Source organism: Bubalus bubalis, chromosome 1 (genome assembly GCF_019923935.1).
Source record: "Bubalus bubalis isolate 160015118507 breed Murrah chromosome 1, NDDB_SH_1, whole genome shotgun sequence".
Classification (NCBI taxonomy): domain Eukaryota; kingdom Metazoa; phylum Chordata; class Mammalia; order Artiodactyla; family Bovidae; genus Bubalus; species Bubalus bubalis.
In genome coordinates, this window is record NC_059157.1 from 171,474,118 (window position 1) to 171,488,014 (window position 13,897).

General features: G+C 34.6%; 1 protein-coding gene across 2 annotated transcripts in view; it reads left to right on the top strand.

The window, feature by feature from the left end:
* ATR (ATR serine/threonine kinase) overlaps positions 1-13,897 on the top strand; it is a 117,182-nt gene that overhangs the window by 99,323 nt on the left and 3,962 nt on the right. Inside the window, exons 37-45 of one of the 2 annotated variants that reach the window (XM_006078007.4) lie at positions 344-441; positions 919-1,151; positions 2,410-2,544; positions 4,048-4,248; positions 7,493-7,636; positions 10,134-10,284; positions 10,874-11,030; positions 11,146-11,299; positions 12,585-12,736. In XM_006078007.4, coding sequence (XP_006078069.3) covers positions 344-441; positions 919-1,151; positions 2,410-2,544; positions 4,048-4,248; positions 7,493-7,636; positions 10,134-10,284; positions 10,874-11,030; positions 11,146-11,299; positions 12,585-12,736 — 1,425 coding nt within the window. The other variant, XM_006078008.4, reaches the window with a different exon arrangement.

Sequence of the window (13,897 nt, forward strand, 5' to 3'; positions counted from 1 at the left end):
CAGAAATGGAGCGATTAGGCCTAACCTGCGCTTATGGCCATGGAATACAAATAAAGGCACAAATCCTAAGGACAATTTGAAAGAAGTATTGACAGGACTTTGACTCAGTCAAAACATGAGTTCTTTTTGGTCTGTGTAATGTAGAACTTAGTGAGGAAGTTATAAAGGAAAAAATTGGAAGAGATGAGTCAAATGGGAAGAGAGGAAAAATACTGATACTATAATTATAGTACAGAATTATAGTCAGAAGGTTATATATTCCTTAAGTGGTAGAGTCTTTAAATTTTAATCCATATGATGTAAAAATTAATACTATGTTAATATCTTTTCTATATAATTACAGATCTTTACAGTATGGAAATCAGTTCATATATCAATCAATGCCACGAATGTTATCATTATGGCTTGATTTTGGTGCTAAGGCATATGAATGGGAAAAAGGTATGATTTTTTTGATAAAAAATTTTAAGGGAATGAGAAGAATTAACATGTGAGCAAGAAATGAAGTGTTAAAAAAGAGAAGACTAAACAGACTTTTTAAAAGTTGTTGCAGTTGCAAAGCCTGCAAGTGAAGATTTGCTCGTTCCTTGGTCAGCCCAATACATATTGAAAAATGCTAGTTTAAGCCAAATAGTTTACCTTAAAAATTACTATGGATTGTGGCTTGTTTTCTTTGCTTCTAGTGAAAATTAATGGGCCTTGAGTTTTTCAGTGGACTTAAATATTTTTTCCTACAGGGATAGAAAAATTATCTTTTCACAAACTGGCAAGTGATGTAGCTTTGGACTTGGGAATAACATATATCATAAACCTGTTTTTAAAGCAAAATTGTTTTCTGTGAAACTGATACACTGTTTTGGGGTGTTTTGTTTTTTTTTTCAATAGCATTTTTAACTTGGATTTCTTTTTTTTCCCCAGCTGGCCGCTCTGATCGTGTACAAATGAGAAATGATTTAGTTAAAATAAACAAAGTTATCACAGAGCACACAAATCAGTTAGCTCCGTATCAGTTTTTGACTGCCTTTTCACAGCTGATCTCCCGAATTTGTCATTCTCATGATGAAGTTTTTGCTGTCTTGATGGAAATTATAGCCAAAGTACTTCTGGCCTATCCTCAGCAAGCAATGTGGATGATGACAGCTGTGTCAAAGGTGATATATTAAACACAAAGCCATTGTCTTTTTCCATTTTATGTGGCATTGATTATTTAATGCTGGTACATGTCCCAGGGTATCTCTCTTATATTAGATTTGTAGCAAGAAAATACATTTTAAGTATTTTTTAAAAGAAATTTTAGCACTATTTCTCATTATAAAATTCAGAAATATATATCAAATTAAGTAAATAGTGTGTTTAAGATCAAAGGATTTATCATGCATTTTCTTTATGAAAGTATAATATAGTAATGGAGAAGGCAATGGCACCCCACTCCAGTACTCTTGCCTGGAAAATCCCATGGATGGAGGAGCCTGGTGGGCTGCAGTCTGTGGAGTCACTAGGAGTCGGACACGACCGAGCGACTTCACTTTCACTTTTCACTTTCCTGCATTGGAGGAGGAAATGGCAATCCACTCCAGTGTTCTTGCCTGGAGAATCCCAGGGACAGGGAAGCCTGGTGGGCTGCCGTCTATGGGTTGCACAGGGTAGGACACTACTGAAGTGACTTAGCAGCATAGTATAGTAAACTGTTAGTGCTTGGTGTAAAATGGTAACCAGTTTTTTGTTCAAGTTTTTTTTTAATTAAAACTGCCTGTGCTATTAATACTAGAAAGTTTTTAGTGCATTATAGTAATAATGTACAAGTTGGTAAATATATTTAATTAGTAAGTATATTAGGAGATTTAGAATATATACAGAATAAAAAAAGATAATTAAAATTCACTGTTTATATCATTAATATTTTGATGTATTTTTGTATTTTTATTATCTCTGCATATTTTAGCACTAAATTTGGATTACATAGGTATATAATTTCATATTTTTCACTTAAGATTGTTACCATAATCATGTTCCCGTGTTATTAAATATTCCTTTGAAGACACAGTTTTTTAAATTTTGTAAAATTCTATAATGGTTACCCATCTATGTTCAACTCTTATGGATTATTAAGGTTGTTCACTTTCTTTGCTGTTATAAAACATCTGGACACATCTGTATTTATTCTCATTTCTGATTATTTCTTCAGGGTAGATCCTAAGAAGAGGATTCATCAGGTCACAGGATAGCAGCATTTCTTTGGCTGTTGATAGTATTGCCAAATTGATTTCCAGGAAATTTGTATCACTGTAAAGTTTCATCATGCATATTGTTTAAGCTGATTTTTGTCAACCAAAGTTTTGTTATCTTAAAAAAAAAGATTTTGTTATCTCTTAAAAATCTTTTAACAATTGAACTTTTTTTTTATGACAGTCTTCTTACCCCATGCGTGTAAACAGATGCAAGGAAATCCTAAATAAAGCTATTCAAATGAAAAAATCCTTAGAAAAGTTTGTTGGAGATGCAACTCGCCTAACAGATAAACTTCTAGAATTGTGCAACAAATCGGTACTATCATAAATCTTACTACTTATAAATCAAGTTGGGTAATTTTATACAAAACTTCCATATGATTTTAGTGGGTTTTATTTTACTTTGATTAGTTAAATTTAAATTCTCACATCTTAGTATACACATATATCAAAAGTTATCAAATCATGTACTTTAAATATGTGCAGTTTACATTAATGAAGCTGTTTTTTTAATTTCTAATTTATACCCTCTCTCAAATATTCTCTAAATTTCTAAAAGTTCTTAATATAAATTCTTCTGAGAGTGAATTATCTGTATTTATTAGAAAATTTTTAAGTGGCAGATATGAAATATAAGTATATAAAATATTCAGAGTTCTCTCTATGATTGTTTTCTGTCATATATTCGAACTTTCAAAATTCATATACATTAACCTACACATGCAAGAGGAAAGTTTTGAGTTTCATTCTCTTGGTACACATTTCATAATCTTCTAGGGGATAGGCACTGTGCTAAGGGAAACAAAGATGAATAAGACATGTTCTTCTGCCCTGAGGTACTCATTGTCACATAGGAAACCACATAGATGGCTGTCATCTAGTGTAATACCTACATTTTTAGTAGGTGTATGACTGGAATATGGATATACTTATAGGAATGAACTGCTGTTCTTCCTAAGGAATTGGAGGGAAAAATACCTAAAGAATGTGTAGGAAAGGTAAAAGTGAGGATAAAGGTGTTTATAAAGAGGGACAGACTATAAAATAAATAGCTAAACTTCACTTTACAAATATTCACTCTATCATCTGTTTACAGGTGAGAAAATATAGAATACCCTATGTCTCACCTTCCCTTCAATAAACATCTTGAAAGAGTAATCTGTTTTGGCTATCTGCATTAATCCTATGTGACCTCTGATGCACTTGACATTATGAAAGATAATGTTATGATAATGGCCAGCATTTATAAACTACTGGCACTTTTTTAAGTGCTTTACATGTACAAACTTCTAGTTCTTTATGTAAAATCTTTATGGCCAGCTACATTAGAAATTCAGGATTTTTCAGATTTTTAAAGGTAATATAATACATATACTTTTTATTAAGTATCATCACTAGGGGTAATCTGACAGGGTATCCCATAATCAGATACATAACTATTTCTGCAGTAAAACATGTTAACCTTTGCACTAAGTGAGAAATTCAGGTATCTTTTTGCTACCAAATGAAATATGGTACAAAAAAAAGTTTGATGTAAGGACCCCTTTGGAATTTATAATGTGTGCTAACAAATTGTAGGCCACTATTATCTTGTCATTTAATATCTTATAATGTAGGTACTATTATTATTGATGAGGTAAAAGAGTACAAAGAGGTTTAAATGAGATAAAGTATTTTTAAAAAAATTAGAAAACTACAGGCTACTGAGCCATTGAAATTAAGATATTATAGAAGTGGAATTTTTCTTTGGGTAAAATTAAGCATTCTGTAATTGAAGGTAAACAGAGAAATTAAAATGTACTACTTTTTCTTCCCCCAGGTGGATGGAAGTAGTTCCACACTAAGTATGAGCACTCATTTTAAAATGCTTAAAAAGCTGGTAGAAGAAGCAACGTTTAGTGAAATCCTCATTCCTTTACAGTCAGTAATGATACCTACTCTTCCATCAATCCCGGGTGCCCATGCTAACCATGAGCCGTTTCCTGGGCATTGGGCCTATATTGCAGGCTTTGATGATACGGTAAACTGCATTTTTATATTGCTGTTTTTAAGATTGTTAAAAAATACAAATTTAAGTTTAAAAGTGTTTTTCTCAGAGACTAAGTGAATTTTTTGTGTTTGTGAAGAAAAAAATGATTAGAAATACAGAAAATTAATACTTATTATACTAATGGGACAAAATTAAGTGATAAAAATCCCATATTCAATCTGGTATTTTGATTTTTCAAATGTTCAGTCTCTTAGTATGACTAAAATCCTTATTTTTTCCATAATTTTCTTTTTCCAAATTCTTCTTTGTCATAAAAATGGAGAGAGGAGAATGAAATACAATTTTGTTTGTAATTTGTGTTTTGGGAAGAAGTGAAATTCGGCTACGAAGAGCTTGTCTCGTTGTTGTTGCTATCAATAGTACCAGAGCACTTCTAAATAAATACTTTTGAAAACTCTAGATTTATTCTAGTACTTCTGTGGCTCAAAATGTTTTAACTGTTAGCTTCAGAGCCAGCTACTAAGCCACATAATGAAATCATTCTTGTTACTTATAATCATGCTTTGTTCTTAAGAATATTATTCAGCTTATTAAATTCCATCTTTAATTGGACCTGATTTTGAAGGAGTTCTTTTGTCAAAAATCAAATTACTTTCTATTGATAAACATTTCTTACCATTCAGTATCAGTATCAGTTCAGTCACTCAGTCATGTCAGACTTTTTGCGACCCCATGGACTGCAGCATGCCAGGCCTCCCTGTCCATTGCCAACTCCCAGAGTTTACTCAAATTCATGTCCCTTGAGTTGATGATGCGATCCAACCATCTCATCCTCTGTCGTCCCCTTCTCCTCCAGTCTTCAATCTTTCCCAGCATCAGGGTCTTTTCAGATGAGTCAGTTCTTTGCATCAGGTGGCCAAAATCTTGGAGTTTCAGCTTCAGCATCAGTCCTTCCAATGAATATTCAGGACTGATTTCCTTTAGGATGGACTGGTTGGATCTCCTGATAGTCCAAGGGACTCTTAAGAGTCTTCTCCAACACCACAGTTCAAAAGCATCAATTCTTCGGCACTCAGCTTTCTTTATAGTCCAACTCTCACGTCATACATGACTACTAGAAAAACCATAGCTTTGACTAGAAGGACCTTTGTTGGTAATGTCTCTGCTTTTTAATATGCTGTCTAGATTGGTCATAGCTTTTCTTCCAAGTAGCAAGCCTCTTAATTTCATGGCTGCAGTCACCATCTGCAGTGATTTTGGAGCCCTAAAATATAGTCTGTCACTGTTTCCCCATCTATTTGCTATGAAGTGATCTGGGACTGGATGCCATTATCTTAGTTTTCTGAATGTTGAGCTTTAAGCCAACTTTTTCACTCTCCTCTTTCACTTTCATCAAGAGGCTCCTTAGTTCTTCGCTTTCTGCCATAAGGGTGGTGTCATCTCCATATCTGAAGTTACTGATATTTCTCCTGGCAATCTTGATTCCAGTTTGTGCTTCATCCAGTCCAGCCTTTCTCATGATGTACTCTGCATATAAGTCAAATGAGCAGGGTGACAGTATACAGTCTTGATGTACTCCTTTCCCGATTTGGAACCAGTCTGTTGTTCCAAGTCTGGTTCTAACTGTTGCTTCTTGACCTGCATACATATTTCTCAGGAGGCAGGTCAGGTGGTCTGGTATTCCCATCTCCTTCAGAATTTTCCACAGTTTGTTGTGATCCATATATCAAAGGCTTTGGCATAGTCAGTAAATCAGAAGTAGATGTTTTTCTGGAACTCTCTTGCTTTTTCAATGATCGAACAGATGTTGGCAATTGGATCTCTGGTTCCTCTGCCTTTTCTAAATCCAGCTTGCACCCCTGGAAGTTCATGGTTCACGTACTGTTTAAGCCTGGCTTGGAGAATTTTGAGCATTACTTTGCTAGTGAGATGAGTACAATTGTGCAGTAGTTTGAGCATTCTCTGGCATTGCCTTTCTTTGGGATTGGAATGAAAACTGACCTTTTCTAGTCCTGTGGCCACTGCTGAGTTTTCCAAATTTGCTGGCATGTTGAGTGCAGCACTTTCACAGCATCATCTTTTAGGATTTGAAATAGCTCAACTGGAATTCCATCACCTGCACTAGCTTTGTTCGTAGTGATGCTTCCTAAGGCCTGCTTGACTTTGCATTCCAGTATGTCTGGCTTTAGGTGAGTGATCATACCATCGTGATCATCTGGATTTTGAAGATCTTTTTTATATATTTCTGTGTATTCTTGCCACCTCTTCTTCATATCTTCTGCTTCTGTTAGGTCCATACCATTTCTGTCTTTATTGTGCCCATCTCTGCATGAAAAGTTCCCTTGGTATCTCTAATTTTCTTGAAGAGATCTCTAGTCTTTCCCATTCTGTTGTTTTCCTCTATTTCTTTGCATTGATCACTGAGGAAGGCTTTCTTATCTCTCCTTGCTATTCTTTGGAACTCTGCATTCAAATGGGTATATCTTTCCTTTGCCCCTTTGCCTTTCGTCTCTCTTCTTTTCATAGTTGTTTGTAAGGCTTCCTCAGACAACCAATTTTCCTTTTTGCATTTCTTTTTCTTGGGCATGGTCTTGATCCCTGCCTCTTGTACAATGTCACGGACCTCCATCCATAGTTCTTCAGGCACTCTATCAGATCTAATTCCTTGAATCTATTTGTCACTCTCACTGTATAGTTGTTAGGAATTTGATTTAGGTCATACCTGAATGGTCTAGTGGTTTTCCCTACTTTCTTCAATTTAAGTCTAAATTTGGCAATAAGGAGTTCATGATCTGAGCCACAGTCAGCTCCCAGTCTTGTTCTTGCTGTTTTACAGAGCTTCTCCGTCTTTGGTTGCAAAGAATATAATCAATCTGATTTTTTACCATTTCTTTCTGATTTGTTACCATTAAAGGCATTTAAAAACTGTCTTAGGTTCTATAGAAAAGTCCTAAGGAAAATGTTTCAAAAATCATTTAAACATTGTGGCTGCTTTAAGTGGCTGCCTAAATTTAGATACTATGAACTTACATTGCTGACAAAGTAATCCTTTTACTTCAATAGCCATGTCTAATGGGTGAAAATGTGTCTCTACTTATGGGCAACCATTCTTTTCATAGATCATAGATAAAGATAAATTAATAAAACAGTCAACTTTCTATAAATACAGGTTATTATATTTTCCTTTATTTATGTGAGATAACACAATATAATATACATAGAAATTTAAACAAAAAATTTGACCTTAATTTATATATAATTCATCATCTTTTAGGTAGAAATTCTTGCTTCTCTTCAGAAACCAAAGAAGATCTCTTTAAAAGGATCTGATGGAAAGTTCTACATTATGATGTGTAAGCCAAAAGATGACTTGAGAAAGGATTGTAGACTAATGGAATTCAATTCCTTGATTAATAAGGTTTGGATACAGTTTGCTTTTATTTTAGAATTGCTATAATTACTATTAATGAGATATGGGCAAGTAGATCCCTCTTGAAGTGAACTATACTGCCTTTTTCATGTTCACTTAATTTATTTTATCGGGATAAAATATACTTACATAAAATTTACCATCTTAACCATTTTTAAGTGTTCAGTTCAATTTAGTGCTATTAAGTACATTCACATTGTTGTGTAGTTATCCTTCACCAGAACTTTTTTCATCTTCTCAAACTGAAACTCTGTATCTATTGAATAGTAAACTCCCTATTCCCGTCCTCCCCAGGCTCTGGTAACCACCATTCTACTTTTATGTCTCTATCAAGTTAAGTACTCTAGATATCTCATGTAAGTGGAGTCAAATAGTATTTGTCCTTTTTGCTCAATCAGTTGTGTCCGACTCTTTGTGACCCTGTGGACTGTAGCCCACCAGGCACCTCTGTCCATGGGGATTCTCCAGGCAAGAATACTAGAGTGGGTTGCCATGCCCTCCTCTAGGAGATCATCCCAACCCAGGGATCCAACCCAGGTCTCCTGCATTGCAGGCGGATTCTTTATCATCTGAGCCCCTATCTGAGCCCCCCTATCACCCTGAGCCCCTGAGCCCCTGAGCATCAGGGAAGCCCCTATTACTGGCTTTTTCACTTAGCATTATGTTATCAAGTTCATTTATATACAGCATGTCAGAATTTCTTTCCTTTATAAGGTTGGATAATATAGAATTGAATGTGTAATCCACATTTTATTTATCCATTCACCCATCAATGGACACATGGGTTGCTTCTACCTTTTGACTGTTGTGAATAATGCAGCCATGAACCTAGGTGTATAGATATCTATTCGAGTCCCTGCTGTCAGTATTTTGGATATGTGTCCTGAAGTGGAATTTTCTGGTTTCACTTAATTTTTTTTAAGTAAGATACTTTTATTATATTGAGAAAAAGAAGTAAAAGACATATTAACAAAGGAAAATATTTTCTATGTAATGTTTAAATTATCTATAATGTATTTTTTCTATCAGATTTATTTGTGTTTTATGTTTCAGTGCTAGAAAAAAATGTTAGTTCTATTTTTACCAGCACTCTTTTTAAAGGTGATCATTAGTGGGTGGTTTTTTTTTCTCAGTGCTATTGGTAAGTGCTTGATTTCTGTCTCAGAGATGGTATGAAAAATCTCATTAAAAGGTTATTATAAATGTATGGTCTTTTGGTGTTTTGAATTATTCTCTAGCCAGGTTTTTATAAGTGCATCTATTTTTATATTGGTAAAAAATTAAACCATACTGTGAAAACCTTACTTTTTTTTGATATGCTATTCATTCTTCCTCTCTATCCCCTTCCTACATTTTACTGGTACCTCTTTTATTAGCAGGAAAAGTTATGGACCCTTAACATAGAAAACATATAGCAGCAGATGAGTTTTGTTTTTTTTTTTTTTAAGGAGAATTATGATTTGTGCTCAGTTTAACCAAAGGTAGTTTAAAAACTAATTGCATATTAAAAACCCATTTCAAAGGTATTATGAAGGGAAGGAATATTCTTTATTTAAAATGTTGTTTGGTAACTTGGTAACTTAATTTACTGATATTAAACTATCAGTATGTTTGTTCCAAGGCTCCTTGAGTGTTTTTCTAGTTGGGAGTATCAAGTGGCCTGGATTTCATTTATAAATTTATCTTAATCAGCTTTGTTACCAATTAAGTTGTTTCATTACCATTCCCCCACATTAACATTGTCAAATAGCCTGATGGTGAAAAACTAGTCTCATTATGTTGGTCTAGGAGGCCATATTACTGATCTTGTTATGTGATTCTCATGCCATACTACTTTGCTGACATTTGTGTAGCCTATTTATTCCTAACACTTAAAATGTATTTTTGATCAGTTGCTTGTGTTTTTGAATTTGACAGGTTACAATTATAGATCTGTGCATAGTTTGTTCATTTCATACAGTTCCAGAATTAAATAACATACTCTTTATCCTTACCTAGTATATTTTAGGATTAAGCAGATGAGATGTGAAAAGCTTTCCTCTGCTAGATGATTTTTCAAATGAGGCTATATGGGGATATCGTAAAACTCATATTTTTTTGATCATGCATCTTTTGGATAAAATCAAATAGCTTCTCTGTGACTAAGGACTTAATGTTTCAGGAATGTCTTGGAAGCAATTTTTAAAGATTATTTTGTCATTATTTGTCATAATTATAATATTTTTGAAGACTGTATTGTTGTCATATTAATAGTGAATAATTTAAAGAAGTATTTACCAAAGGTATTTCTAATGATTTGGAAATAAATTATGGATACTGTCCCAGTAGTTTCCTGCTCTACCATTCTGAAGAATTATTCATCTATACTACATAGTAAGCTTTAATTGACATTCTTTTGCTATGAAAAGAAAAATCTTTAGATATATTTGATATAACATTTAGAAATTTTTAACTTTTAAGTGTATGTGTTTTTTTTTTTTAATAGTGCTTAAGAAAAGATGCAGAATCTCGTAGAAGAGAACTTCATATTCGAACATATGCAGTTATTCCACTGAACGATGAATGTGGGATTATTGAATGGGTCAACAACACTGCTGGTTTGAGACCTATTCTGACCAAACTATATAAAGAAAAGGGTACTAAAATTAATTCTTATGGTATAAACATACAATATAGGTATAATAATTATTAACATATATCATTGTACATTTTAGGGGTATAAGCCATAGTAAAATTTCTAGGTACTATATGCAGAAGTACTTAAGACATTTCTTCCTTCCTTCCTTACTTGTGTTTTAATTCTTTTTATTTATTCCAAAAGGATTTGAGATAGCTTACAAATATGTATATGAAAATGTAATTTTTTAGGAGTTATTGGTTAGCAATTCTTAAACTACTTTATGTGTAAACTAGACTTGAGTAAGTAAATAAATACACTATGGTTAATGAGAGCTAGTTTTACATTATTAGAGAAAGAAAAGGAAAGATAAAGCTAGAATGAAACCAAAGTGTTAGACTAGGATTAGACTCTCCCACTGGCCAAACGTCGAATAATTTAAGCATCAAAATAAACAATGACAGTATTAGATTATAACCCATGGAATAAAATAATCTGAGTACAATTTGATTAAAAGTAGACATTTTCCTGTCCTATTTTCACCAAAAGAAAATTGCCCCTTTTTCCATTTGGCTTGTGTGATTAATGGAAATCACTTTACCTTGCAGGAGTTTATATGACAGGGAAGGAACTTCGGCAGTGTATGCTACCAAAATCAGCAGCTTTGTCTGAAAAACTCAAAGTATTCCAAGAATTTCTCCTGCCCAGGCATCCTCCTGTTTTTCATGAGTGGTTTCTGAGAACATTCCCTGATCCTACATCATGGTTAGTTACCAAGAATATAATATACTGTTATGGTTAGCTTTTTAAAAAAATATATTTATATGTATGTTGCCTCATATGATACAAGGATATTTGATAGGCATTATATTTCCTTTAGGTACAGTAGCAGATCAGCATACTGTCGTTCCACCGCAGTTATGTCAATGGTCGGTTATATCCTGGGCCTTGGAGACCGTCATGGTGAAAACATTCTCTTTGATTCTTTGACTGGTGAATGTGTACATGTGGATTTCAACTGTCTCTTCAATAAGGTATGTGATATGACTTACCATAGGTAATTGTATGTTTTCTCCTAATATCCTTTCCTCAACAGCTGTTCTTCCTAGACAATTTGTAGCAGTTACAGTCTCAGTTAAGTGACATTGCAAGTTGGTTAACTGGTTTTAGTCAGTGGATCCCATATCCCTCAGTAAAGCAACTTAGGTTGGAGAGAACTCAAAAGAGTGATACAGTAAAACTAAACTAAAGCACTGAACTTTTAAGTCCAAAAGTATAGATCCAAGTTCTGACTCATAGTTCTCTTAAATGAACAGTTCATTTTACTAAGACTCAGTTTTAAAGGGACAGTAATTTGATGTGATTGTTTCCAAACCTGGCAGCACATCAGAATCATCTAAGAAATTTTTTGTAATGCAGATACCTAGGAAACATCCCAGGAAATTCAGATTCTGTAGGTCCAGACTGGGGTTTGGTAATAAATGAAGGTTGGACTCTCCTTAAGCCCACCCTCCAATTTTCCAATGTTATGATCCTGAAAGGCGAACTGGTAATTAAACCCGCTCTTTTCTTCACCCTGATTCTCTATGGGTTGCCATCTGCTGTTTGGAAACCACGAAAAGCCACAGACCCAACAGAAAACAAATCAGAGATAAATCACTGGTATAGGGGATTCATACATGAGAGGAACTTAGGGAAACGGACCAGAGGGATGAAAACATTCTAGGGAAGGCAGGTTAGAGAATGGCAGAAAATAAATGAACTGGACTTCATCATAATACATGTTACATACACTTCCTGTCTCAGGGATGTGTGTATGTGAGTTGCTCAGTCATGTCTGACTCTTTGCGACTCCATAGACTATAGCCCACCAGGCTTCTCTGCACATGGAATTCTCTAGGCAAGAATACTGGAGTGGGTTGCAATTCCCTTCTCCAGGGGATCTTCCCAACCCAGGGATTGAACCTGGGTCTCCTGCGTTGCATTCTTTACTGTCTGAGCCACCAGGGAAGCCCTGTTAATATAAGGCTAAATAATAAATCATAAATACTTCTCTATAATGCTATTAACTTCAGTAATTCAGTGAAAGATGAATCTACCCATCCTCTAGATCTTATCCAAGGAGTTGTGTTTCAATTCCTCAAAAGCAGAGGTAGAGTCATATGACTCATGATATAGGCCACTAATGTAAGCTGCAAATATAAATATTTTGAGAGAATGTTTGCTCTTTGCTAAAAGAGTCAAATATGAAGCTCCAAATTTTTTGCATATTTTAAAATTACAGCATTTTTACTTTTTAATGAAATGCCTTGTTTTAAGGGAGAAACCTTTGAGGTCCCAGAAATTGTTCCATTTCGCCTGACTCATAATATGGTTAACGGAATGGGTCCGATGGGAACGGAAGGTCTTTTTCGAAGAGCTTGTGAAGTTACAATGAGACTAATGAGAGATCAGAGAGAGCCTTTAATGAGGTAATCCTTTATATTCTGTAAACAATTTTAATAGTAACTTTGGATGTGACTATTGGTTCTTAAGTATGTTTTTTTTATACAGAAGCTACTTTGTACTGAAGTTGTTTTTTTAATAATAACTTCCATTAAGATATATTTTACATAACAAAAAATTCAGTCTTAATACATATACTACAGTGGTTTTAGTATATTCACAAGATTGTGTGACCATCACCACTATCTAATTATAAAATATTTTATCACTTCCAAAAGAAATTAGCAGTCACTCCCCAATTCTACTCCCCCACCATCTCCTGGTAACCACTGATCTCTTTCTGTCTCTATTTGTTGTTGTTGTTCAGTTGCTAAGTCGTGTGCTACTCTGCAACCCCATGGCATGCCAGGCTCCCCTGTCCTCCACTAACTCCTAGAGTTTGCTCAAATTCCCGTCATTGAATCCGTGAGGCTCTCTACGCATCTCATCTCTGCCGCCCCCTTCTCTTCTGCCCTCAGTCTTTCCCAGCATCAGGGTCTTTTCCAATGAGTCGGCTCCTCACAGCAGGCCAAAGTATTGGAGCTTCAGCTTCAGCATTAGTCCTTCCAATGGATATTCAGGACTGATTTCCTTTAGGATGGACTGGTTTGATCTCCTTGCAGTACAAGAGACTCTCGAGAGGCTTCTCCAGCACCACAGATCGAAAGCATCAGTTCTTCAGCGCTCAGCTTTCTTTATGGTCCAACTCTCACATTCATACATAACTATTGAAAAACCCAAAGCTTTGACTATAAGGACCATTGTGGGCAGAGTGATGTCTCTGCTTTTTTTAATACACTGTCTAGGTGTGTCATAGCTTTCCTTCCAAGGAGCGTCTTTTAATTTCATGGCTGCAGTCACTGTCTGAAGTGATTTGGGAACCCAAAAAATCTGTCACTGCTTCTGTCTCTATAGATTTGCGTATTCTGAATATTTCATATATAAATGGAATTACACAAAATGTGACCTTTCGTGTGTGTCATCTTTCACTAGCATAATGTTAAGGTTTTATCTGTGCTGTAACATATGTCAGTACTTCATTCTTTTTTATTGCCAAATAATATTCTATTATATGGATATACCACCTTTTGTTTATCAGTTCATCAGTTAATGGACATTTGGATTGGTTTGGCTATTGTGTATAGTGT